Source organism: Cuculus canorus, chromosome 1, assembly GCF_017976375.1.
Source record: "Cuculus canorus isolate bCucCan1 chromosome 1, bCucCan1.pri, whole genome shotgun sequence".
In the NCBI taxonomy this organism is placed as follows: Eukaryota; Metazoa; Chordata; class Aves; order Cuculiformes; family Cuculidae; genus Cuculus; species Cuculus canorus.
In genome coordinates this window covers 157,550,910-157,578,156 of record NC_071401.1, presented here as the reverse complement: position 1 = coordinate 157,578,156, position 27,247 = coordinate 157,550,910, and the positions used below count along the sequence as shown (strand labels likewise).

Here is a 27,247-nt window from a genome sequence, read left to right as displayed (position 1 = left end):
CTACATCAAGTTAACTCTATACGCAAGTGATTTTGGAGCTGCTTCCTTCAGGGGTTTCATGAAGCCTGAAGTCTGGCCTGAGTTGAAATTAGACTCTGGGGGTAGGCAGCCCCCATCTCTCATCATAGGTGGCAATTGAATGAGCCCAGGGAGCTACAATATGGCATTCTCAAGTTTAACATTCGCCACAGCAGCTGTACCCCATAGGCAGAGCCAATGCAAGAGCAACCCTGCTGTCCAAGCACAAGGGAACATCAGCCTCCAAGATCCAGCACTCTGAGATGTGCAGAGGCTCCTTCATGCATGCTTACCCAGCTAAAGCACTTGGTTGCACAGGTGTAAGGTCGCTGAGATGACCAGTGCTGTGGTGAGGATGCAGTGGTAGTGTCAGTGAGGCTTTCCAATGCTGGTGTCCACACAGAAGGGAGGGGCTTTCTGCCAGCTAGGTGGTTATCTCAGGAGCTGGAGGTTTTGCCCTTGGCCAGATGCTTCCTTCCCACCACCCCTGGAGTGGCTGTGGGATCCTGCAGCAGCTGACGCGTCTCATGCTGAGGAGAGGACCGGAGCAGGGTGACGTGGCAAAGAGAAGGCAAGCTGCTACCATGGGCACCTCCATCTTCCCATGCCTCTTCCTTATCCTGCTCACCAGGGGCTCCCCAGCACAGTGTGCTGAAGACGGTGGCTCTGCATCCGACGGTAAGTGAGCTTTCCTCCTGGCACAAGGATAAGCTGGGTCTGCCGTGGGAGTTCTTATGGCAGGTGTGCTGCACAGGCATTGCAGGAGAGGTGTGTGGGTGAGCTTGTAAGGAGTGGGATGCTTGTGTGCTTGTTGTGCAGAGCCTCTTTGAGCTGCTTTTTGTGTACCCCTTTTCCAACCCAGATCTCTCCTCTCCAGGCACAGCAGGCACTGCAGAAAAACCTGTCTTGCTGAACAGCATCACAGACGCTGATGCCTTCATCGGGGGTGCAGAAGTGGTGGTCATTGGATTCTTCCAGGTGTGTTCATAGCACCTTCCCTTTGCCAGCTGGGAGCCCTATCCCACTTTCATAACAGTGTGGGGTTGACTGTGGCATGAACACCTTTCAAAGGCAGTTGCTGTCCTGAAAGGTGCTATGACAGGCCACAGAGAGAAAGCAGGTAATTCCGTCTGTGTGTGGAAAAGGAGATGGAGCAAGGGGTAAAGGTGAAGGAGACAGCAGAAGCCCTAGAGGAGGAGAAAGGGAAATACTGCAGGGGAAGCAAAAGAGGAATGTGAGTGGCAGAGAAGAAGTGTTGGCAACATGTGAGTGGGAATGCCAGTTGTTTGCTTTAGTCAGCAAAGACAGAGGAAGACACTGCCTGCATGACAGGGCTGAGGAAGCTGGGTCTTTGGCAACAGCGCTGATGTTGAGTCCTCTTAAGCCCGAGAAGGTTTGGACTCAAGCTGCAGCCTCCTCCCAGGGAAGGTGTAGGCATGGTCTCTTTGTCTCACTGCTTTGTTCTGCAGAGTTGATAACCTTGAGATCTCTGCCTCTCTGTATCTAAATTCAACAGAATTCAAAGGTAAGAAATGCTATGTGCCCCTGTTCCCAGAACAGCATGAATATTTTTCCTTAGGAAACAAGACAAAAATATTTATTAAGGTAGAGCACCATAAATCAGAGGGCTCTGACAGGATCCTCATTACTTTTAAGGTCCCCAAGCTGCACCTTTTTTTCTCCTTTTCCTTGAGCTCTGCTCTGGGCTTCTACTGCCCACACACTGCCTCATGGCTTCTGTCAGAGAAGACTTCAGCTTTTCAAACCAATCTTCTGCAAGCTCCTTCCTTCTTCCGCCCCGTGTCTGGAGCTGGCCGGCGGGCAGTCTAGGGAGGGCGTTATGCCCTGGGTGTAGGACAGTGGCATCTCAGCCCACTACGGAGTGAGGGCTGATAGTGCTGCCTATGCAGCGTAGGCAGCTACAGGTGTGTGAGTGCTGGAGGCTTATGCCCCAGGGGCCTGGCTGATCACAGAGCACCAGCTGCCTCGCCTTAGGCACCTGCAGACATTCAGAGCTCCTCGGGGGTTGTTCTTGCAGTGCTACGGTCCTGCAAACCAGTGAGGCAATCTGCACATACAGAACGAAAATGCACAGATGCCTCCTTCCCCCAGCGTAGCTGGCCAGGCTTGTGGCAGGGCTGTACCCAGGGTGCAGAGCCTCCTGCCAAGCTGTGACAAGGACCGTAGCTTCTTGCTGGGGGAAGGAATGCAGGGGCATAACTGCTGGTGTTTTTTGCTACCATGAAATCCGCTGCAAGATTTAATTCGTTGGAGTCAGCAGGAGGCTGCTCCCACGCAGCACACAGGGTCCAAGGGACAGGGAGGGATGGCTGTGCCACCCTGCAGAGTGAGGACAGCCCTTGCTGCCAGCACAGGCAGCAGCCAGAGATGTGTTGTGCGTTCAATGCCTGAAGCACGACAGGGCTGCATTTAAACAATAGATAAAGACGTGTGTGTGCCATGAAGGCTTGTCTTGGCCCTCTGCCTGAGAGTATATTCAATCAAATAACGTCCATGTTCTCTGTTCACCATAAATTATTTCTCTGCTGCAGCTTTTCAATTCACCGCTGTACACGGTTTGGCAAGCTCCCTGTGTAATGAGCACAGCCTCTCTGACTGGGAACAGCATGCCATGATGGAAAAACAGCACATTGCTCCAGAAACCCTGTGTGTCTGCAAGAAAGGGCCATTCTTGGCCTGATTAAACCCCAGCTTTCCCAGGAATGCTCCAGAACTCAGTGAGGTTATTCCCACCCCAAGATTTAGCTCTCTTGCCAGAGCCATGTCGATGTGCTGGCATTTCCAAAACAGGTCACAAAAGTTGTTTTTCTTTTGATTGAAGAAAGAATTTTGTTTTCCATTCTCTCTGGGCTCGCAAACAGCTGAGCTGACAGTTCAAACTAAAAAGAAAAACAAACCAATTTCCAAGCAGAGATTGTGCCTCAAGAATTTAAATCCAGTAAGTAGAAGCATGAAAAATACATCACTCAAAAGAAAAGTTGGGAGTGGGAATAGCAAGGGAGGCTTTAACACAGACTAACACTGTAGCTAATGCTCTTGCTTCAAAAAAGAGGGTGGACCTTGAATTACTGAGAAATTGCACATTTCTGTCTTTTGATGTATCTGAATTACCCAACTTTTAAAGAATATATCTAAGACTTTGAAGCATTGGAAAAGGCTGCCCAGGGAGGTGATGGACTCACCATCCCTTGAGCAGTTAAAACATGTGTAGATGTAGCAATTCAGGACATGGTTTAGTAGGCATGTTGGTGTTGTGTTGATCATTGGACTTGATGATCATAGAGGTCTTTTCCAGCCTTAATGATTCTATGATTCTACGACACCTTTTTAAAAGGAATTAGGATACTGCTAATTCAAGGTGTTAAAAAATTGTAAACCACTGACTCCAGAATCAAGGTTGTCTTAAAAATTACATTGGTATGTATTTGATTTACACACATACACACACATACACACGTATGTGTATACTCCCTTCCCTTTTGAGAGCTCTAGGGCTTATATCATCACTACATTACTTATAAGTGTGGGGTAAGAAGTGAAGATTCAGAGAAATGGAAAGCGAGATTTCCCACACTGCTATAACTACCTGCTGGCTGTGTCTTTGACACTGACAGAACATTAGGCATCACTGCCTGCTCACTGCCCTGATTTGGGCAGGAGAGGTGGTTGATAAGGCAAAGGGAGCATCTTTGCAGCAACCCGACCATGCAGGCAAGATGGGAGTGTACTCAGCATTGACGATGTCACACCTTAAATCTTGTGTCCAGTTTTGGGCCCCTCACTACAAGAGAGACATTGAGGTCCTGGAGCGAGTCTAGAAAATAGCAACGAAGCTGGTGAAGGGACTGGAGAACAAGTCTTACAAGGAGTGGCTGAGGGAAGTGGGGTTGATTAGCCTGGAGAAGAGGAGGCTGAAGGGAGGCCTTATCACTGTCTACAACGGTCTGAAAGGAGCTTGTAAAGAGGTGGGTGTTGGTCTCTTCTCCCAAGTGATAGGTGATAGGACAAGAAGGAATGGCCTCAAGTTATGCCAGGGAAGGTTTAAATCTGACATTAGTTCTTCACAAAAGTGGTCATCAGGCACTGGAACAGGCTGCAGGGAGGTGCTCGAGTCACCATCCCTGGAGGTATATAGAAGGTGGTTAGATGAAGTGCTCAGGGATGTGGTTTAGTAGCGGACAGGTGCAGTTGGGCTTGATGATCTCAAAGGTGTTTTCCAATCTAGTGATTCTATGATTCTAAGGTGACAACAGGAGGGAAGGATGCTCCTCCCCCGCTCCTGGCTTCCCCTACTCCCCGCGCCGGGTTGCTCTGCCGGGACGCCGGTAGGTGGCGCCCTCGCACCGCTTCTCCGGGTGCTCGGCGGGGGAGGCTGCGCTCCTCACCCTCCTTTCCCCTCGCTCCCCTCCGCCTTCTCCATCCACAGGAACCAGAGAGCTCCGAAGCCTCCGAGTTTCGCCTGGCGGCCGGCCGGATCCCGGAGGTTCCCTTCGGTCTCAGCAGCAGCTCCGCGGTCCTGTCCCACTACGGCGTCGCGGCGAACACCGTCACGCTGTTCCGCAGGGTGCGTGGGACCGCGGCGTGGGGAGGGATGGGGGAGCCTCCAGGAGCTCCCCCGCTGGGAAACACGAAGCCATGCAGAAAGCTGTATCTACAAAATTAACGCTCCCGTTTAGGAGGTCGCCTCCCTGCTGTTTGTTTTTTTTTTTTTTTTTTAAGAGCAGGAGCTTAAAAACTGCCTGCAGTCACGCTACAGAAATTAAATCTCCAGGTAATAGTGATAAAGAAGATTAAAGCTGCTCATCTCTCCTTACAGCTAGCGAAAAAAAGGCTTGTCATTGACAGTCACTGCCTGCCCACCTAAAAGTACATTCCTGCCCTAGGGAGGTGTTTTGCTTTTCACGAGCAGTCACCATCTCTAAGATGCTTAAAGATGCCTACAGGGAAGCTGGGGAGGGGCTCTTTATCAGGGGTGAAGTGATAGGAGGAGGGGTAATGGTTTTAACCTGACAAAGGGAAGATTTAAATTAGAAATCAGGAAGGAATTTTTTACTTTGTGGGTCGTGGGCACTGGCACAGGTTGCCCAGAGAAGCTGTGGATGCTCCATCCCTGGTGGTGTTCAAGACCACATTGGAGGAGGCTTTGAGCAACCTGATCCAGTGGAAGGTATTCCTGCCCACGGCAGTGGGGTTGGAACTGGATGGACTCTAAGGTCTTTTCCAACCAAAACCGTTCTATGATATGCAACATTTATTACATTTAATGAAACTCTTTTTTGAAGTGTATGCCCTGCAGATTTGGTCCACCCCTGGTGCTTTGCAAAGAAAGGTCTTTATTTCTGAATGACCTGCCTGGAGCACGGTGTTACTTGGATTGGGTTTCCATGGTTTTGGAAAGGCTCTTGAGACACATGAAAAGCATGTAGAGGTTATGTTACAATGGATCAACACAGCAGGCTTGATATCAAATCTTGCCAAGTGTCTTTGCCAGGCAAAGCTGTCTCTCCGGGTGCGCAACTTTTCCATTGTGACTGAAACCAGATTCAGACTGAGTCTCTGCTGTTACAGATGCTCTGCCACCAAAAGAAATCCCAAACTCCCTTTTCCATCTCCTACCCTGTGGTTTGCGGAGTTATTCCCTAAATATGCTTTGGGCATGAGCTGATTAAAAATGTAACTTTGCAATTTTTGGGGGTTCGTTGCTATATTAAAACTTTGTTGACTCCAGCTGTAAGTGCTGGTGCTTCATTGAATGTGAAGCTATGTTGGCTGAAATTTAAGGGCATAGTATTGGGAAGACCATATACTTGCTTCAAGATTACCAACAAAAGTTAATAGCAAATTAAATCTACTGGTTATATCAGATTTCTTTGTGTTTCTAGTTCTCACACAAGTATAGCACTTAAAAATTGGAGGGCATGGTGTGTCTGAGAAGTAGCAGGGCCCTAGGCAGCACAAGATGTCCTAAAAGCCCATGAAATGTTGTTTCACCAGAGCTCTAAGCACATGGAGGGGAGGGGGGTAGAATGGGAAACTAAATGTGGCAGCTTGGCTAAGTTCTAGAGTGAGGTTGTACAAAGATTGGACAAAGCCAATTTGTTCCCCTTTCTGTCTCATCATTTCCTGCACCATGTTTACCACTGGAATTATCCAAATAATTCAAAGAGAGTGATCTAAGAGTGAGCAATAAGTAGGCAGGTCCTTTTATTTAACCTTTTATTTGCTATGTGCGGATGTTGCAACTTAAAGCAACACCCATCTCAGTTGTGTTTCTTAGTCATGGTGGTTTTCTTCCAAAAATATTGAAAAGATCCCTTGTTTTTGTTCTGTGGCAGATAGTGAGGATGACAGCATTGGGAGGATATTTGATAAAACAAAGTATCTGGGTTGTTAAAATTTGGATTATGTTGAATAGTCTTTGTTCATGGTCCAGTTTTTGGAGCTGAACTCTTGTTCAATAGCAAAAAATCCAAACAACTAATACATTAGCCAAGTTCAAATGTGGTTGACAATTCACTTATCTAATTTTGAATTTTTCTTAAATTATTCAGACACATTATTTTTCCTTTTATTCTGTGATGAATACTGTGTAGGAGTAAGAGGTCAGAGATAAAAAGGAAAAGAAAAAAGAACTGAGGTAGAAACTTGGAATCAAATACTCATTTGAAGAACAGAAAGATGCATGACCAGGATAGCAGTGAATCAGAGGCATAAACTCATTCTTTTCTTTGCTTTTGCAGAGTATGAAACACTTACAACGCTTAGATGTTTAAATGATAATTCATTCTAGAGAGGAATCTGTCCTGATAGACCTAAAAAGAAAAAGAACATAATTAACGGAAGCTAACAAGCTCACTATATGGAATGACAGAGACATTTTTACTAGAGCTTCAACTGTTAGAGGCAGGCTATTTTCCAGCCTTATTTTCTTGAAATCGTAAATATTGAGTGCATATTTAAGGTGTTGCTTTCCCAAAATGGAAACCAGGTGTTTCCAGAAGCCCCTGAAAGTTAAGAGAAGACTTTCCATGGAGTCTGGGATGCTTTAGGTTGGTTCCCAAGGCCTGTCTGATCTTAGTTGCACAGGTGTTGCACTGGTCTGATCTCATTTACTTGAATAGAGCTGCCCTTTCATTTTATGCAGGAGGAAAATCCTTGAGAGGAGTCAGGCTGCATGTTCTGAAAAGCACCAGTTTGCATTGCCAGACAGGATGCTGTGGCCCTCTACCAGATCAAAGACCTTGTCAATGACCACAGAACAGCAAAAGGGACTTTAGATGTCTGTACCCCACTGGAAGAACTAATACAAGCATTTTCAGAGGTTGTACAGATGCAGTGAATAAAATCTGGGGTGTGTATGTGGACCTTTTCTCAGCCCAAAGAACCTCATTCAACATGTGTATCAAAGGCCTTAAAATCCCAGACTTTGGTCCTATTGTATGTCACAGCCCAAATGGCTCAGCTCAGTCACACCCTGCATCATACTGCACAGCAACTCTGCCCCGTTAGGTGGTTTAGCTATCTTTCAGTTGCCTGCTTTTTTTCTGTTTACCAGGCCATGAAAACCTCAATAAAATCACATTGCTGGGGAAGGGGGATGGAGTGTAGGGAGATGTGTGGCAGAATGTTTTTTTCTCTAAAGCTAAATTATGCTGGGCTTGAATTTTCCCCCCTTTTTTTCTACTGTATTGGAGAAAAAAAAAATCCTCTTTTTATTGGATAGATTTCCTGCTTGCACAATGTTTCCAGGAAATCCATACAGGCCCATGCCAATGTTTATTACTTGTAGAAGAAATAGGATAAGCAGATGAAGATTTTAAAAGGGGATATAAAGCCAAAACCGATGAAAGGACTTAGGCCATTTAATGATCTCTCCCCACAATGCCTAGAATAATTTATCAGCTAATCCTTCCTGTCTCCAGTGCATCGGGGGCTGATACTGTTGAGATGTCTGAAATCCTCCTTGATTTCTCCTCTGCCATGAATTTGCCTTGACCTTGGGAGACTAAAGGAGCATAGAAGATCCTTATCTCAAAGAGCAAACTAGTCTTTGTAGGTTCCGGACCTCCAGAACTGGGATTGTGTGGTGGGAGGGAAAGAATGGCAGTGTCTCTTGGGATGGGTGTCTCTGTGAGTGCCATCGGTGCCTTTGGATGGGATACTGAGAGGAGAGGACAGCTGTGACTGCAGGTGTCTTTGCATGTCTTCAGGTAGACAATGACCGGATGGATCTGGATATGAACAGCAAAGATACTGATGCTGAGAAGATTACTCGTTTTGTTCGGATGAATGAGCTCCGCCTGGTGACAGAATACAACCCTATGGTAATTACCAGTTCCCCACAGCCCTCACACTGGCAATTGACCTCCTCCTCATAAGCATCCTCTGGCCCAAGAGTTTGCATATAAGGATGCGGGAGGGGTCACAGCAATGGCATGGATGTGGTTGTGGAAGCCACACAGGTCTTTGCTGCTACTTCAGACAAGAACTGGAAGCAGATGCTGTTCTAGGGCAAGTGGTGTTGGGAGAGGAAGGGTTGTGTGGTAGTTCCTCTAGCTTTCCAGTTGTGTTTCCCAGGCAGAGAGCTACATTTCTTACCACTCCTGGCAGCAGTGCTGCTTCCTCCCATGGGCACTTGCCATGTTGTGCCATGGCTGCAGACCCTGCTCATTTGGAATCCCCACTATTGACTGAGAATCCTTGAGAAATAGGGAAACTCATGTGACCTACTCCCAGAAGGGAGGCTTTTCTACATCACCCAGCACACAGGGCTTGCCATAAGACTGGCTGTTTGAAGGCATATTCAAGAGCTGGTTGGAAACTTCCCAAGCAAATCTTTTCCCATTCTCTCTATCCCTTACTCTAGAATTCATCAGTCCAACAGCAACAAATAAATTCAGTCATAGGGTGCTTCTGTGTTGGTCATCTTCATTAGCTCACCCATCTGACTGGCAGTGGCAGGGTCCCAGTGCTCCTCCCTGCTATAGAGAGTGACCAAGGTTTTAGGCTCCTCTGAAGTCCCAGCAGTTCCACCAGACTCACTGCTGTAGAGTCAATAGAAGTCCCAGTGGCTGCAGGACTGAGACTTTATTATTGCTGAATGAGTGTTTTTCAGGCTCCTGGGTATGTACAATAGTGCTGACCAGGCTCCATTTAATCAAAGGGGAACCTGTTTCAAAGCTATACCTCTTCAAGCTTTTGCCAAGAATCAGCTAAGAGGGCTAACATATTCCTCATTTCAGGTGCCAGTAGGGCCAAGAGCATTTTGTTTTGGGAATGCAACATTTTGTTTCCAGAATGATGTACTGTAAAAGTTCTGGCTTTTTTTCTAAAAAAAACCAAAACCAAAACAAAACTAAAAAAAGGACTTATTTTGTCATCTTGATAAGGGATGTGAAAAATGCATTTCAAAATCACAGAATGTTTCTAGAGACAGAAAAACTATATCCTGCCCCACTGTCCTCACAGCCCTTTGAGAACACTCAAGTCACATCAGTGGGGACATTCTTGTTATTTTTATACTTGCCCAGGCCTTCTGAACCCTTGGAGCCTCCAGTTCATCTTTTGGCAAGTTGTTAGATCATGGTTCTTTCTTTATGTGTTTCTCCCGACACTTTGATCTGTCACTCCATGGCATCCTGTTTAGCACCCAGGTTGTCTCCCTGACCAAGAAGTCCTGAGCTGTTCAGCCAATCCCCTCCACCCTGACTGGCAGTTCAAGGTGTTTTTCCAGACACACTGGAGTCCTAGCAAGGTGCTGCAATTAACAGTACCTCCTGCAGTCTTGAGCCCAAAGCCGTCCCAGCTCCACTAAGGTAGCTTGTTTTTTAATAAATATTTGTTCTTAGTGCATATGCTGTTTACATCTAAGAATGCTGCTGGTCAGCAGGGGCTGGGGTCATGCGGATCACACAGAGTGCTGCCAAGAGTTTCTCTCCCCATCCTGGGGCCCTTACTGTTCCTCCCACACACTTTTTTAGGCAATGCTTACCCTGTGGGCTTTCTGGGAGAGTCAGATATGTCCCAGCCATGTTGATGAGTTTTGCTGATTGCTCTTGCACAAGGTTGCATGGACAGACATGCCTTTGTGTGGAGCTGCCTGAGGAACTGCTGGAGGCTGCTGCTCCAGCCCTGCCCTCTCTTAGCCCAGTCTTGTCATGGCCCATGGTGCTGGATAGCTTGACCCTCACCTTCAGCCTCTTCCTTTCTCATGAGGTCTTCTAATGCTCTCTAGCCTTGTTTTGTATCCCCTCTACTCTCCCCTGCCCCATCAGCACATCACCATAGAAGTGAAGGGGTACAAAATGTCTGATAAACATTAGGCTAATGGCTGAGTCCCAGCTGCCAAAAAACTAGATGCTTTGCAGCGCGTGGCCCTTGCCAGCATGCACTCCCTGACCCCTTCCTTATTGCTCCTGGATCATGTGGATACTTTCTTCTCCGGCTGGCAGGGAGGAGCACAGTCTGCACCACTGTGGTTTCAGTGGCACAGAGGAGGCAGCAGGTCTGGCACGGCTGCTGTTTAGTTTGAGGGAGAGGCTGCAGGGCTGAAGGAAGTGGGTAGGAGAAGCGAGGTGATGAGTGAGTGAGTGACTGAGCTCCTGGAGATGATGTGGTGGCTTTTTGGCCAGTGCTAGCCCTGTCTTCTCATAGAGGGCCAGTGTGTGCTGGAGCTTGCCCCTTGCCCAGGGGACAGGGACAGATGGCTCCAGGTCTTCTCCCACTGTGGGACTGCAATTTTAACCCGCAGCATACTGGAATACCCAGGCACTGAGTTTGCTGAAACTCATGCCCATTCTACACACAGCTTAATGCTTAAGAAAGGAAATAAAGGGAGACACCAACCCTGACACCACAAATCCCTCTCTCTTTTCTGCTCCCATTTTAGCTGGATGCTGAACCTCAGTGATTCGTGGCACCCTTATGTTCAGTGTTTACTGGCCTTCCCTCTCCACTTCCTTGTCCCTCTAGACTTCAGCTTACTGCATCCAGGTGGATCCCCTGCCTCATCACTGACTATCTTAAGGCCAGTGATGAACCCTCAGTCTTCAGACTGTCTTCAGAGAGTCTTCAGACTCTCTCTTCAGGAATAAGCAAAGCCAGGGGGTTAAGCAATTTCATAAAGAACGCATATGAGATCTCTCCTGCTTTAAAGAAAGCTGTATTGCTTGTGAGGCTGATTTGCAAAGAAATCCCATCTGAGACATGAAGACTGGTGTCCCTCTGACAGTTCATCCAATGTGGATTGAATATTCTCACTTTCCTTGTCTGTGTTTCTTTCTCTGACTGTGGTGACCATGTTTTTGGCAGACAGCAATAGGTGTGATGCAGAGTTCACTCCAGCTTCATCTTCTACTGATCACAGACAAGATGTCCCCAAAGCACCCGGAGCGAATGCTCAGATATCAGGCGGCAGCGGAGCAATTCAAAGGAAAGGTAAGTCCAAATAGAGATGAAGGGGGGCCATTAGGGAGCAAAAATGGAGAACAGTGATTTTTGTCTGTGAATGGGGAGGACATAATCTGCTTCTCTGTGCTTTAAGGGAGCAAAGGCCAAGTGGCAGGATTAGCTGGGTTATTAAGTTGAGGATTTGGATCAGTTCACCTTTTGCCAGTTTGCCTCCTTGTGGGGAAGATATCCTCTGTATCCTGCTCCTCTGCTCCCACAGTGGGACATTATGTACTTTCTCCCTTCTGGTCCAGTTTTGTTGCCTTATACTGGGAGATGACAAACAGCTGCTGCACTTCAGTCTGGTGATGGTTGCGTTCCACTGGTGTGAGAGGTGATTTTGTATATACAGCCTGCAAGATGCCAAAGAGCATTATATAAGTGAGCAGATAGCAATTGAATGTTACAGTGCTTCTTAACCCTTAGCCTTCTGGTTGGATACTGGGAAAACGGCTATTTTAAAGGAGTTCCAAATTGGTTTGTCGGATTTCCTGCACTAAGGTGATGCGATAGACAGGGTCTTTCTGAGAAATTTTGCCTGGTTCCCACTCCTCTGTGGACAGAGCTCCCCAAATAGTAAATCATCTCATAGCTGATTCTCTGCCAACAGCTGGATTACAGGGGAATTTGTCTCTGAGGAACAGAGGAAGGAACTGGCAAGCAAAAAAAAAAAAAAAGGATTGGGAGCAACAGGAAGGCATTTGAGGCAAGGAAGAACAGCACATGGGAAGCAGACAAGTTCACAGCAGCAGAGAAGGCTGAGCTGAGAGACAGTGGAAGAAATCTTCATGGGAGAAGCATGGAACTGGAAAGGGTTTGAATTTGAGAACAAGAACATCTGCATGCATCTGTTTGCGGTACTGAAGGAGCAGGTTAAAAATCAAGTATATCCTCATCTTCACATGGAGGGGCCACCTTGGAACAGCACACCCTTGAAAGTCTTGAGACTTGTTTATGGCAGGACTATTTTGGACCTTGCCATCTATCCCACTCATTGGTAATAGAGCAGGCAGAAACCATTCATCGAAGTCAAAAGGTCCCTTCAAAAGTGTTTTGCTTTGATGAATATATAGTGATAAAAGAAAACTCATTTATCTGAAAAATTCCAGACAACTCATGTGAGATGTGTGTAATAGTGATACCATTATCCCTGTTCTCCATAAGCAGTAGAGTCTGATACAGGTCTCCTCTGGGCAGCTAATTCTTCTAACACAGTTGTATTGCTGTTTAGCATCACTATCCTTTGCAGATGTGGCTGCAGCCAGTTTTCTTGTCATATGACATGTCCAGCTCTAGCAGATGTGAATAATTTTCCTAGAAATACTCCACAAAACATTGGATAAAATGTTGTACTGAAGTCCAAATAATTTATGAATTGCTAGCCAGCCAAATCTAACCTTTTTAAATTCACAAAGGCAAGTTTTCCACCAAATCAGTCTAGAAGAAGTTTGCCAGAGTAAAATATAGAAATTAAAGATGTGGGAATTTGAATAATTCTTTCAACTATACTGCAGTTGTATTGCAGGACACATAGGTGAAGGGGCTTAGAGTCTAATAAGTTGCTTTTCCTAAAGGAGTGGCGCTCTGAGGAATAAATTGTGATTTTGACTGCCCTCTTACAAAGCAGTGAGGGAGAGCTAGGATCTCACTTTTTGTGTCTTATATCTTGATAGTAAGGGGTAAGCAGAACAATATGCCCACTTAGGTTTATCTTCGTTGCTCTGCCTTGTAGAAAGACATGAATTAGTTTGAGGACCAGAAGAAGCCACTGCACAATACCATGGAAATCTGTACTGGATAATTTTCCTAAGTGGAGTTATCTGTTGTCAGGACTACCAAGTTAAATAATTCAGGTTTACATCGAAACAAGTAAAGTATTGAGTAGAGTTTTCCTTTTTGCAGCTTGCAGATTGTCTGTGAGTAAATGCAACATTCTTGATTGAATTTTATTCAGGATTATCAGTGAATAATTCATAGCCTGTGGGCTATGAAAGGCTTGTTTATGCTGCAGGGTTAGTGCTGCCAGTGGTTCAAACAAGAAGTTGCTGTGCAGTGGAGAGGTGTTCAGGCTCCCTGTGAACGTGTACCTCGGCATCCAGCAGCACTGTACAATAATTGCAGAGTGCCAGAACACAGTGGGGAGACTATGTGTGTTGCAACTTCTCTACAATCCAGTGCAGAACACAAACTGTGCCTCAAGAGGGTTCTTAAGCAGGAGATAGAGTACCAATCCTTTCATACATCTCTGCTGTGCTCTGAGGGAAGACTATTCCTTGTCAGTCATCACAAGCTGGAGGGAGAAGATAAACTTGTTGCTTGTACTGATGGAGACATGAGGAGGAACTGTTGTTGTTGAGTGGCTGACACCAAAGACTGAAGAAAATAATATAATCGTAGAATCCTTTAGATTGGAAAAGACCCTTAAGATCATTGAATCCATCCATTAATGGATCATGAGGATGTGATTCACCTGCCAATTGCTCTATTATAGTCCCTTCATCTCTGGTTTATGATCTTTTAATTTTTGCCTAAGAGGAAGCTGAGATTTTCAGCTGGAGGATCCTTGAAGCTGTGTGGTGAGGACCATTACTTGAAAACAGCCTGAACTGCTCCCTGAACAGCAGTGAGTGTCTGAAGGCAATCTAGATTCCTCTAGATTTTATTGTGTAACCTGGGGGCATAAAATGATAGAGAAGAAAATGAAAACGTTAGATGATGCTAAGCCAGCAGGAACTGACAAGAATAAGAAGAAATATAGTGTTTTCTAGAAGACTTTGAGAAACAATTGTGGGTGGATAACAGTGAACTACAGATGTAGGAGTGAATCCACCAGCCTTCTTGGAAGGATCCCACTGCAATGAAATATGTGCTTATTTGAGAAAGTACTGCCAAGAGTCCAGGCTTCCTACTGGAAAGGAAATGTCAGGGTTTGTGTTGCTGAGCCAAGCTAGTATAAGCATCTTCAGTTTTCTTTCCACTGTATCAGGGTATAACATGACAATTACAGCTGGTGTACCTCGTGGGTGTTTGTGGAGTTTCAATAAGGTGTTGCTGGGAATAACAAAAACAGCTTTTGCTGCAACTGCTATAACTGGTTTACAATGATAAAATGATCTGGGTAGAGATGTTTGCAAAGTCCTTTTTAATTTATACATAGGGCCATTTAGAAATGGGTTCTGAAAAGCTCCTGAGAACCTTTCAGTTCATCCTCCATGGAAATGAAGGATGATGCTTTTTATTTTGCACTCATTCACGCACTTTTTATTTTTCTTGCCAGACATTGATGGCTCCAGAACTGAGAGAGATAATATTTAGAGATGCGTCTTTTAACCATAAACAGGAGATACTTTAAATATGGGTTGTCTATGTCACTTAACAGATATCTGCAGTAAAATTGTTTTTGTAGGTTGCTTTTTTTGAGTATGACTGATGTTTTCATTTTACTTTGATGTACTATGTAAACTATGTAAGATATTACTCAAACTTCATCATTTGTTCTTTTTGCTTATACAGTCTTCTAAAAGAATGAAGGCTGCAATTCCATGAAGCTCAAAGTCAAATATTGGATGTGAGGCTTGATCATCCTTCCTGTTTGTCTTCCTTAGAGGAAAAGCTAAGCAACATCAAATTGGTTTCTACCATTGCAGTACTATTTGCAATTAATTATAATTCCTTAGGCAATAACGTCATTCCATATCTTAGTTTTTATCAGGAACTCGATGTTCTAAAAGCACTGGGCTAGGAATCAACTTGTCAAGAAACCAAGACAGCATCACTGTACAATATTTTCTGAAGGAGAGCTTATTGCAGGTGACAGTGCACAGATAATATCACAGTGTCCTGTGTTCTTGGAGTGTAATGTGTGGAGGGGACAATTTGTGTCGGGAGCTACTCATCTATGCAGGAGATCCTTCACTGCCTCAAACAGCAGACCTCTGAACACAGGCAAGAAAATTGCTCCAAGGTGAAGCAATTTCATGGAAATTGTTTCAGAATGAAATAAACAGCTATTGTACAGCATAGTATAAAAAAGAAGAACTTTGTGGTTTGGGTGAAACTACCTGCTTTCTAGCAGTGATGAGAGAGTTGGCATAGCAAGTAGGGTTTGTTTTGGTGAATTATAGCTTTGGTAAGTCATCTGAGCTAAGGCTTTAGGCTCTTTTCAGCACTGGTAGAGAAGGACAAACACATCCTTTCTCCTTTTCTAAGATGAGTGGAATCAATTGCTATTTATTGTACTATTTATTGTAGAGGTTGCCTAGATGGCCAGCTGAGGCAAGATTTAAGATCTAGGTGGCAGAAGTTAGGCAAGGTAAATCTTGTCTCATGGTCAGTATGATTTCCCATGGTCACTGCATTCATTCTTTATGATTAGAGCTGATTGGGAATCTCTGAACAAAATAAATTCCTCATGAGAAAATGACTACCACCAGGTGGCATCTATCATGGAAACGTCCTGCTTGAGAAACTTGCTTGGTTTCCACTTGCTGAGAAGACCAGGCTTCCCATGCTTGTGACCTCAGTACTAACACACCTTACAGACCGCCTCACAGGTGTGAGGAGGAGGTCGCACAGGCATTGGCAGGACCCCTGGAGCACATCCAGCATAAGATACAGGGCCTCCTTTGTGAAGGAGGATTTATGCCATGTCCCAGCACCTACCAGGAATGTGTCATTCTAAGACGCATGATAGGCATTAAGGTATCTTCTTTCAAGTGACAGTGGAAAAACACAATTACCACCTCTCCTGTATTTTTGGAATATATGAGGGGAAGGAAATTTTTACTGTACTTTGGCACCCTGTAACTCTGTAAGCCAAGTGTGAATCAGTAAGGATCCAAGTCAGGAACTGTGAATGAACATATCTAATACTTTCTACTTGAGAGGCCAGTTGTTTGTGTGTTTCCATTTTCTTTTGTGAGAAAGAAGGTGTTTGGACTTCTAAACTCCAGTCTTTTTATTCTTTTATTCTTACTCTATTCTTTGTATTCATGGATGAAATATGCATAGCTTTTTTGTTTTGTGGATTTTTAACAAAGGCTGGAAACTTGATAAAGTGAAGGCTGTTGACTTTAACATTCATTTATATTACCATTTTAAAATGTTATTCATCTGCTTTAAAGGTAGAGGATATTTTGTGTAGAAAGTAACAACATTTAACAACCTAGGTATTATATTTTTTTAATTAACTTCTTGTTTAACATTTGATTAAAAACACATTATTGTCTAGTGACTCTTTCACAGAGAAAACCTCTTCCATAGAGAAAACCAAAATCTGGTGAATGAACTGGTGAAAATGTGATAGCATTTCCTGTACCAATCCTCTGAAAGCGTTTTCCTCCAACAACAGCTTAATAGTTTGAAGGAGAGCCCTGAAACCTAAGTATTTCTGCTCCAACTGAAAGCCTCTAAGATCAGATCCTTAGACCTGTGACCCTTTAGATTTGCGAACCTTCTCCAGCTTAGCGTTTCATCCTGCGAAAGGATGAATTTAGCTTCCTGAGAGAAGTTCCCCACAACCTGCCTGCTCACTAGCTTGTTGCCCTTCAAGGCACAGCTGAGTTTTGGATGAAAAATTGCAAGTGGTCAATATCATATATCCAACGAAAATTTTGTTCCTGTTTCTGTATTGCAGTGATTAACTGCAGTTAAACCCTACACCAGCCTAACTATAGCACCTTCTCATAGGCTGTTGCCTAGGAAAGTTTCCGTATATATCTGTTTTTTTAATAGAACATAAATTTAATAAAGTAAAGAATTTGAGATTTAGCAAGTGTATTTTTAGAGAAGAAAAAAATGTTTTGAGCTAACTTGAGTGTTCTTGATTGAAAAGAAAGAAAAACATGAGTCACAGCCTGGGAACTGGACACATCATCTTCACATTGCATTAATTTTCTTTATTTAAACTCTTCTTTTTTTCTTGTGTAAGTTAAGTTATATCCATGCCCACAGGTACATTGAATATGCTAGTCTGAGTAGCTTGCGCAGGATAAAAAGAAGATAAGATGGCACATGTTAGCTGGATGTTAGCATGTTTTATTGACTTGGGTGTTAACAGCCAAGGGGTTCTATTTAATCAGGTCACTGATTAAGTTGTACAAGCACTGTATTTATTTTCTTTTGTAAAATTTATACATAATGTTTCTATTTAGTATTAACAGTTAATTTTATGAAGATTTTTGAGATAGCTGTACATTTTGTTGAAATCTTTCCCATTCCAACATTTTAAATGCATACTAATTCCAACTCCACCTGTAAGTTATCAGTTGAAACTTACACTTATAAAATAAAACCATGGAGTTAGTCACCAATTCTGATAAATCCATACTGTTGAATCATCCTGTAAGAATCCTAATCCTTAGCTTGATCTTGCTCTCCATGACTATTCAGGAGCCCAGAAAGCTGTAGGTCATTCTTATCCTGGCTTATTCATTGTTGGACTTCTCTCCCCAAGTCTGAACAATCCTCCATTGAGCTCGTCTGTGTGGACATTGATGTCTTGCCAACAACTCCTGTTTCCCAAATGCTTGCATCTTCATTTCTATTCACTGCATCTCACTTAAATAGGTCTTTTGTGTTTGATACTTCTGTGTTCTTACCCTTATGGGCTCCTGCTGTCCTATACTTCACTGCTGCATTCTTGCAATTTAGTTTGATTCTCCATGCACCCAATGTGTCACTAAGATATAAGATATCTTGTTTCTTCATCTGTTAAGAGAATGAAAGTGAAGGCTGCCTTCCTGCATACTTTAGATATAGTTTTAAAGATGAAAGAAGACATTTTGCTTCATAGCGTAAGTCTGGACTTGACAAAATACAGAAAAATGCACCGCATGGAGCAGTTAGACAGTGACAGAGGCAAGTGTTGTCCTAACAGTATATCACATTTCTCTAACTCTCTATAAAAATATCACTGATGATCTTCATATGATCACTGTCTGGGGACCTGTTCTCTCTCTCAGTCTCTGTTTTCCTCACATTTCCTCTCCTATTTCCATCACAGATTCTCTTTATCCTGGTAGACAGCAATCTGAAGAGCAATGAACACACAGTGTCATACTTCAAACTGAAGAAGTCCCAGCTGCCAGCTCTGGCTATATTCCACATGCCAGATGATGAGCAGGATGTGTTGACTCTGGATGAAATCTCTGTTGAGCGAGTACAGGACTTCTGTAATCGTTTCTTACAAAGAATGCAGAAGGTAAGCGGGGGGACTTCAGTGCAGCCTACAGCAAGCTGGAAGCTTTTAGGATGATGCTGTTGCTCACAGATCTCTTGAAGAAGATCAGTCCAGTTTCCTGAACTCCTCCCCACCACTGCCACCTCCTCTGTCATTTTAATTTGTTCCTGAATATCAGAAAAAACATTAGATCTAGAGCGGAGCAGAGATGGATGTCTTTGCAGAACCTCTTTCTTCATTGACCTTTACCTTGTAGTCTACAGCAAGAAGACTTCACTGACCTCTGCATGTGTATGAAGGTGTCAGTGAAGCATCTATTTTCTGGGAACAGCACCTGGGGAGACAGTGAAGGGTGCTTTTGGACACCGAGGAGGAGGAGGATGTGGCTGGCAGCCCATAGAGGATCACAAATACAGTGGCACGAACAGGAAGGAAATCTATCAAAGTCACAGAACAGTGTATACAGACAAGGGCTCGGGACTCTACCAGAGGTTTCTACTGTGAGAGGGACAATTTAACCTCCATGTTCATTCAGTGTTAAGAGTTCTCTCTGTCAAAGCTCAAATTTCTATAGCATAGAGGCACAGACAGCAGAGGGATGCATTTAAGTTGATTTTTGTCCTTTTATCACTATGCTGAGAAACCAAGCAAGTCAAAACTGATTTCATGCCTCTAATGTGTTTTAGAAAGAAGATGAACCTGAAGAGAAGGCCCTTAATGAGGAACTCTGATTCTTCTTCATCCAACAGTATGACTGCCCAGAATCATCTGTTTCTGGTCTCTGAAGAGTTCACTATGCCCCACAGCTCATGAATTTCTGGAATAAGTAGGATAAGGGGCCACATCAGTCACTGATCCCCATCTCCATGCTATGTACATATATGCTGTCTATCCACTTTAGGAATCTCTTCTTTCTCATTTGTTGGCTCTAGAACTCTTTTCTCAGTACTCAAGTAGCTCTGGTATTGTCCTACACTGTGTCCTTCTGTGCCACCTCTGTTGGGCCAAAGGATGATATAGCAAAATGGCAATATCAGTGATAAAGCTTGCACTTCCCAGATCGATCTGTTTTCTTCATTCTTTTTCCTTTTGGAGCTATATTGGGATCTACTGTCAGCCTCTCACAACAGTCGGAGCAGATTTGTTGCTTGATGTCACGTGAAATTTTCAATTTATTTTAATAAATAAGAAAGTGAATAGCTTAAATTTTTATGTAAATATGTGATTTCCCACTCCCCGTGTCTTTCACTTAATGACAGCATCTGTGTATTTCTGAGTGAGTAAGTTCAATTTAAGCTGAATTTAACCAGACTTGCAATGCCTAACCAGTCAGATTGGTTGCTAAGAATCATTCCTCATGGAATATGACCCATCATCAACAGATATTTCCAAAAGGGTGAGAGATTTCTGTGAAGGTTTGGGATCATAACAGCACTGAGTACAGCAGGTCTGAGCTGGTGCAGCATAAATGCATGAGCCTAAGGTGCAGACTGAGGCTAAGGAGAATGGACACTGTCACAGAAGGTAAGCAGAAAGATGCATTGCAAGATACAGGGTATCTCCACACTGCATTAGATGGAAAGGCTAATGTCTGTGTATTGACCTTGGACATCCTGTAGACTTCCCAGTGCTGGAGTACAGGGGCTGGGGACTTTGCAGGCAAGGCATATGAGCCATCCCAGGTCTGCTGTACTAGATGCATGCAGTAAGCTTGTCTCATACTTGGCTCAGCATCCTTTGGCATGAAGTGTGGATGCTCCTGTCAAATAGTGACTGTATTGTCTCTCAGGGCTTGAGAGACTTGGCTTAGGACAGGGAGCCTAAGAGACATAGAGCTGAGAAACCTCAGTCTTTTCTGAGATTAGCCCAAGGCAAAGAACTGGGAACAGAAAGAACTTGTTCTTGCAGATGAGGCAAACACAGCTCCTCACCACAGAGGGAGAAGTCAGGAACTGGAAGGGATGCGAAGTGACTGCCATCCAGCATGATGAAGGCCACAGTAGGGAGGCTTTCAGTACAGTAGAGAGCCAGGTATCAAGCCCTCCGTTAGCTCTTGCCTCTTCCGTGTGGATCAAGCTGATGTCTTTCATCTTCCTAAGACTCTGTTTCCCATGCGGCTGGACTTATCTCCAGGAGGGGAGGGGAGGGAGGTAAAAGTGGAGGCATCTGCCCTCAAAACATAGAACTATTTCATTGGGGTGTCCTCTCTTCTGAGCAGCTGTTTCACATTGATCTTTTGCCACAAGCATGTAGACCTGGAAGTGGAGATTTGACCTACAAGGCCATGAGATTTGGCCCACGTGTGTGGTGTTTGTATAACTGCTAGAGTGAGCCATCTCTGCAGACCTCTTAAGTGTGTTTTTCTCTGAAGCGTGAGATAGCTCAGGGTTGGTCACATACCTGCCACTGTGTTTGATACATTGGATTTACATGCTAGTCCTGGAGCTGCAAGTGAAAATTGCTTCTCAGCAGCACTTCTTGGCATGGGGGACCTTGCCTAGTAGCATCATGTGTCTGTGCTGCAGACTCTCTCCTGCTCAGTGACCATACCCAGGAGATGTTGTTGCTGAGCAGAGCAAAGCATGCCCTCACCATCAGTGGGGCCAGGGAAGAGAACTGTCTGCAGCAGATGACGTCTTCAGTGAGCATGTGTCTAGTGGCAAATATATGCCCAAATCCTGCTGGATGTTTTTGGGGCTTTTGCTCATTGGAGAAGGGCTGCAGAAGTACATGAAAGATACTGAGAGAAGGAGGCTCAACCCCAAAAAAGCAGAAAGTTCTAAGGTGTCAAAATGTCTTGCTGCTTTTGGCTGGTGGCTCAGCCCCTGAGAACAGGCAGAGGTTGCAATGCTGGACTGGAAGATCAGCCTCGACTTTGGCATTGGAGTTCCCTGTGCAGTGCATGAGGCTTGTCATGTGCTCTCTGCATTCATTTATCTCTGACCCTAGGGCTGTGTGAAAATGTAAGCAGGGGGCTCAGCCCCTCCAAAGCACTGGGATGCCACAGGGACTCATTCCAGACTCTAACACACAACAACTTTGAGGATCAGAGGTGGCTCACCTCACACTCACCCAGAACCCAGGCAGAGCAAACTCACCCCTGTCTTCCAACAACCCATGTTGTTTGTGATGGTTTTGAACACCTGGTTTTATACCAGTCCTAGAACATGCAGGGCTTATCTTATAGCAAGAGCTCTGCGTGTTTTCCCTCAATGGGAAAACTGCTCCTTCTTATCACTATAGATCATTTCTCCCTAGGAAGGGTTGTACTGCTTTGTCTGCAGTAAGGTAAAGTGGGAAGGTCTTTTGTGGAGAAATCTCTGAGGAGCCTTGGTGTCACAGATGTTTCTAGTGTCACGTACCTCTGTAGTCCAGACCAAACAGTGTGAGGAGAGCTGGCCTGCTGCATGGGTGTCTGAGGTTTGTGTCTTGGCCCTGTGCCGACGCAACAGCTGCAGGAATTGGGCACAGCATCATGGTTCTTTGTTAGTGCTGGAGGGCAACAAAACAGGACATGAATGAAGCTCTGGTTCTACAAAAAAGCCTGGGAGAAAAAAGCAATGCCCTCAGTGACTCGGTTCACTGTGTACACAGCTAATTATAGGGAAGGCTTTTCAGGAACTTCATTATGTACACTGAGGAGTTTAATTCCCTCTACACCTTCCAGAGCTCTGCACCTAACCAACAACCTTGGCTCCCCAAGACAGCCAGAGGAAAAGCCTCCTCCACCCCTAGCTGCTCTGCAGTATTCTCTGGGACTTGTGCAGCACAGTCAGGCCCAGAATGTTGCACTCGGGATGCCTTAGGTACAGACAGCGGTGATGGCAGATCTTCTTCAATGCAGCTGTGGTGGGCTTAGCCACTATGGTGGGGTATCTGAATCTTGTGGAGGGGCAGTCTCTTGTTTGTTATTTCATTTTGGGTTTTGTCACCCGTTATGTTATTTCTGACTTGAATTTGTGGTGTACTTGACGCAGATGTTTTGAGCTGGCTGGGGAAAGCTGGGCTTGTTTTCAAGGGGAGGAAGTACTGGATGTGAACTGAGAGAGAGCAGCATGAAAGGGTTGTGGAGATACAATGGTGTGAGAGCCCCTGCTCTGCAGCAGTGCTTAAACACAAGGAACGTTCAAAATAGCTAAGATAGCGGTTAAGCCTGCCTGACAACAAAGTGAGACTGGAGAGGTGTGTGAAAGTTGCCAACTTTACGCCAGGCAACAGGGAATTGGGCTGCACTGGGGAACATGCAACCTTGCATTCATCCTTGGTGAGAAAAGATTTAAATTCCTCTAGAAGGTCAATATTATAAAGACCTAAAGGTTCAGCAAAGGGACTAACATTTTTGTGTTTCCCCCCCCTGAACTGTTGCACATGGCATAAAATAAGTAGATGTTCTTTAGAGGTGAGGGCTGGGTCCCAAGAATGCTCCTCAGATACTCTGTCCAAGCAGAAACCAGCTGCCAGGTCCTAGTGGCACCATTCAGCTCTCTTGGGCATTTCCTTTTGGTTCTTGGGAGTGCCCTGGTGATGCAGACATTTATGTTACAGTCCTTTCTTCTGCATTTCTTACTAGTGGGGGAGGGTTTCCCCATTCATTGTTCACCTTTCATCAGCACCTCTCCTGGGCACTCATATCCTCCAGGACCCTGGCTCTCTGTTAGGGATACTAATGAGTAGCAAGAGACATGAGGGATGAGTTGATGCTGAAAGTTGCTACTCTTTTCCCCTGAGATCCACAGGGCAAGGCTCAGCTCTCTGTTGTTTTTATGACCCTCTATCCCAGCAGCTGACACAGTGCCATCTTCGTGTAAATTATACTGAATATCACCTTGGGCAAGGCTGGTTGGCAAAGTGGGAATTCAATGTGATGTGTGTGCTGTATCAACTTCAGAGTTGCCATCTCTGCTTACTTCTGTCCTTGAGCATAGAATTTGCTTAATCCTTTTTTTGTAGTGTGGGCCCAAACTGAAGTCTGTGTGCAAGGATGGAATGGATGCAAGGGAATTAGATCAATGAACTAGCCCCTATCTGCTGCAGGTTGAACCAATGCTTTCAGTATGAGCTTCACTGTGCCTCAGTTTTGTCGCTCCAGTCCTCCTGCACATGGAGTGCTGGGTTTGGCTAAGCCACTGGGAGTCTGTCTGACAAGGGAAGGACCAGAATGACCTTTGCATCTACTCTGAAGAAGAGGGGAGAACCCTGGCCTCTGCTTGTGAGTCTGTCTGTTCAGGATTGCCCCTGCTTTTAGCAGTGTCTGGGAGATACTAAGAGGACTCTGGCTGCCAGCATGAAGTGAAATGACACCTCAGAGTCCCAGTGCCTTGTGTGTGCTGAGGTGTAGGACAGCCACCAGTGTAGCAAGGCTACCTGGCTTCCTCCCTGGGCAGGACTGAACTTTCTTCTAAGGCTGCTGCTAGGCACCAGGGCACTGCCAACTTCAAATAAATTTAAAAAATCTCTCAATTTTATATCAGAATAGCTGTCACAGGATGAACTTTATGCTGCTCAGGTTAGATCCCATCTCACATGTGGAAGTGCTCGGGAAGGGGAGGACATAGTGAAGATTTAGTGTATGATATGGTAGGTGTTGTTGTTCTCTTTTTAATAAAAGGAGGCAGGGCATGGCTGCCTGATACCTCTGTTCATCGAGAAGGAAGCTGGATCAATAAATTGGGGCAGCAACAGTAGAAGCAAAGCTTCTCTTGCAGGTGGACAGACCATTGGGCTTAGTCACTGCACCTCCACACAGGATGGCTTCCCCTCAGTACCACTAATGGCAACCCACGGGCTGACAAAGAGGTGGGGGCAGTTGACACAGGAGGGGGAAATATTGTCCAAAGGATACAGCTAGGGAAGTGGTTTGCACAAGTGTGAAAGAGGAGGGTAAAGGAAGAGCCAGCAGCTGATCTGAGAGGACAAAAGGAGTTGCCATGGGGATGGTGTGGCCAGGGACAGGCAAAGGTCAGTGAGGGAAGGTGCTGGGTGGGTAGAACAGGGGGCTGATAATGATGAAGAGAACAACATAGCAGTGGTTTTTTTTCCCGAGGCTGTGAATCAAGTACTTCTTTGACCTATTTTGGCTTATTCAGTAAGGAAAGTGCAGAGGAATATTCTTAGTGGAAAAACCTGCAAAGCCACAAGATGCCCAATGAAGAAGGAAGTATTTGTTCTCCCCTTTGAATTTCTCCCTTCTCTGCTAATGTACCTATAAATCCAGGCAGGCAGGCTAGTCCCCTGAGCTGCAAAGCAGCACGTTTCTCCAGGTTAGAGGAAAGACCTATAGATAACTGCCTCCCTGCCTGCACCAGGCCTCCACATGTGGCAGCTGTGCAGAATTGTCTTCTGTGTCACAGCTGCAACCAGCACTGTGTCCTTCTCCCTACGTACTCACCAGACCCCAGGCCTTTGAATTCTCCATGCATCACAGTACCCTTGGAGTGGAGCTCCCTGCATCTTGTCCATGTACAGCCAGACACATCTACTTTCCAGCCTAAACTCATGGGCTGTGTGTGTCCCGGTTCTTGGGTCTGCTAATCAGCTATCGGGGAGTAGGATAGGATCTTGCAGTTTTCGTGACTTTTGTTTTGTTGCTATTAATCACTGGAATCAATTGAATAATCACCCCAAGAAAAACACTTCATCTGTTTTCTTATCCACTGAATAATAGAGGGCAGTATGCCTAGAAGATTGTGTTTTAAAATAAAGATGTGATACTTTCAGTATAAATCTGTTGTGTTCTGAGTGTTCTTTGGCATTTTGGAGTTCAATGTGGGTGTTGACCCTAGGCTATTTCATGACTTCCCACTGTAATTAAGACTTTAATTTCCTTGGCCAATTCTTTTTGTTCTTTGGATGAGAAGCAGAAGAGACAGTAACTTACCCCAGATTTTTGAGGAAGCCTGTAGGCAGAGCTTGAGAGATCTGTACCCAGATCTCCTGAGCCTTAGTTGCATGGCCACATTTTCTCTTCATCTTCCATCTCCATGTGATTCCCAATAGCTATTTTTCAAGTTGAAATGGCACATTTTTTACATTATATGCTGTCTTGTTTGCTTGCTCTAGTTTGGCACGGCTGAATAGTTCAGAATCACTGCTTTCTCCCTCCATCTCTTTCCTCCCTTTTACCAGTGAGAGCTTTCCTCCTGGAGCAACTGCCTTATCCTTATGGAGGCCAATGGAGAACATGTTCCTTTGCCATGTGGCTTTCCCAATGCAGTTGCAGTGCTCTGTTGGATCCCTGTGCATTCTGGATTTCAGACTCCATTTTGTACCAATGTTTTCAGTCTTTCTCCCCTGTGAAGATTCTAGCAGTAAAGAAAGTATTTTTAAAGAAGATATTAGTTATCTTTGCATATTAAAAAAAAATAAAATCTATGACAGGTTAGAGGAAAACACAATGAGTCCCTGTTTGGTACATTTTAGTTTTGCCAAGACAGTAGCATTGCAGAAAGGAAGAGATTGTTAGAGTGAAAAATGGATAGATTATGGCTATTTCCGATGCTATAACTGAGATAGCGCCGATTGTAGTAAAGGATCAACCATCTTGAAATTGTTGTCAGTCTTCTTTTCACATATCTATTCTGTCCCTCGGGAGTTTGGATGCTGAAGCAGTTAATGGGTTTTCCAACCGCTTCCATCTCGCTGTTCCCTAGTAGGGAAACAGCACATCTTTGGTGTCTCTGTCACCTGATAATGCACTGCCATTGCACAGAGATGCAAAGCGCTCTGGAAAGATGCAGTCCTCCAACAGAGAAACAGGCAAGAGTAGGATGACCTAAGAATCATCCCATTAGGGCTGTCCTTAGTATCTCAAAACAGGTTCTGCCTTGCTGTCGGTTCATCAGCGTGGAGACTTTCAAGGGCACAAAATGCTCCACATAGCTCCTCTCAGACTCTAGGACAAGGATGGCTCTAACTGCACCCTCCTCCTCCTCCCCACTGACTCCCTGTCTCTGTGTAAGTGACAGGCAGGCCCTCTGACCTTTGTTATGATTTTATTTCTCTTTTTGCACATGCCATACTTTGGAGGCAGCTCTATCTCAAGCATAACCCCACTGCTTCCAAAGCAATGCCTGCTGCATTCTGCGTGCCCCAGGCACTCCCTTTTAAAAACAACAAATATTCACTACAAAGGGAGAACAAAGAGAACCTACAAGGCATCTCCATCAGAGGGGTGATGAAGCAAGACTTTGGCAACACAAGGGAATGGATTAGCTGCCTTGCCCTGGGCGCGTCATTCACCCATATGTTTCTGGTTTGTCTCTGAGTCCTGCAACTGATATTTCAGTGGAGTCTTGGCAGATCTGGCTCTGTGATCTAGGACAATAAAACACTCATTTTTTAATTAATAAAGATAACTGTATCAAGGACATTCAGAACTTGAGAAACTGCTTTACCATCATTTCACATGATAAGGCAGGATTATTTCTGTGGCTTTTGGGAATGAGATAGTTTGTGAGTCTGCTCATCCAGTCCCCCACTTCCAAATTCTTACACACCTGCCAGCACACTAGTGCTCTCCAAGGTATTATGGTGCTACTGGTTTTGTAAGACTAGGTGTTGGGCAGAGGAGGAAAGTCCCCA

General features: G+C 44.8%; 1 protein-coding gene across 1 annotated transcript; it reads left to right on the top strand.

Annotated features, from left to right (window-relative positions):
• The first annotated feature begins 15 nt into the window (after positions 1–15).
• ERP27 (endoplasmic reticulum protein 27) lies at positions 16–25,363 on the top strand. Its single transcript, XM_009571552.2, has 7 exons — positions 16–696; positions 896–996; positions 4,466–4,603; positions 8,250–8,363; positions 11,350–11,475; positions 18,491–18,688; positions 19,354–25,363. The coding sequence occupies exons 1-7, from the start codon at positions 486–488 to the stop codon at positions 19,396–19,398; spliced, it is 933 nt and encodes a 310-aa protein (XP_009569847.2). The 5' UTR covers positions 16–485; the 3' UTR covers positions 19,399–25,363.
• Positions 25,364–27,247: the final 1,884 nt, after the last annotated feature.

What these genes read in the sequence shown, in the direction of transcription:
- ERP27 (XM_009571552.2), top strand. Translation starts at nt 486, where the DNA reads ATGCTTCCTTCCCACCACCCCTGGAGTGGCTGTGGGATCCTGCAGCAG. An exon ending in TGGTCATTGGATTCTTCCAG is followed by an intron (nt 997 to 4,465) that starts GTGTGTTCATAG and finishes CTCCATCCACAG; the next exon opens with GAACCAGAGAGCTCCGAAGC. An exon ending in CCGTCACGCTGTTCCGCAGG is followed by an intron (nt 4,604 to 8,249) that starts GTGCGTGGGACC and finishes GCATGTCTTCAG; the next exon opens with GTAGACAATGACCGGATGGA.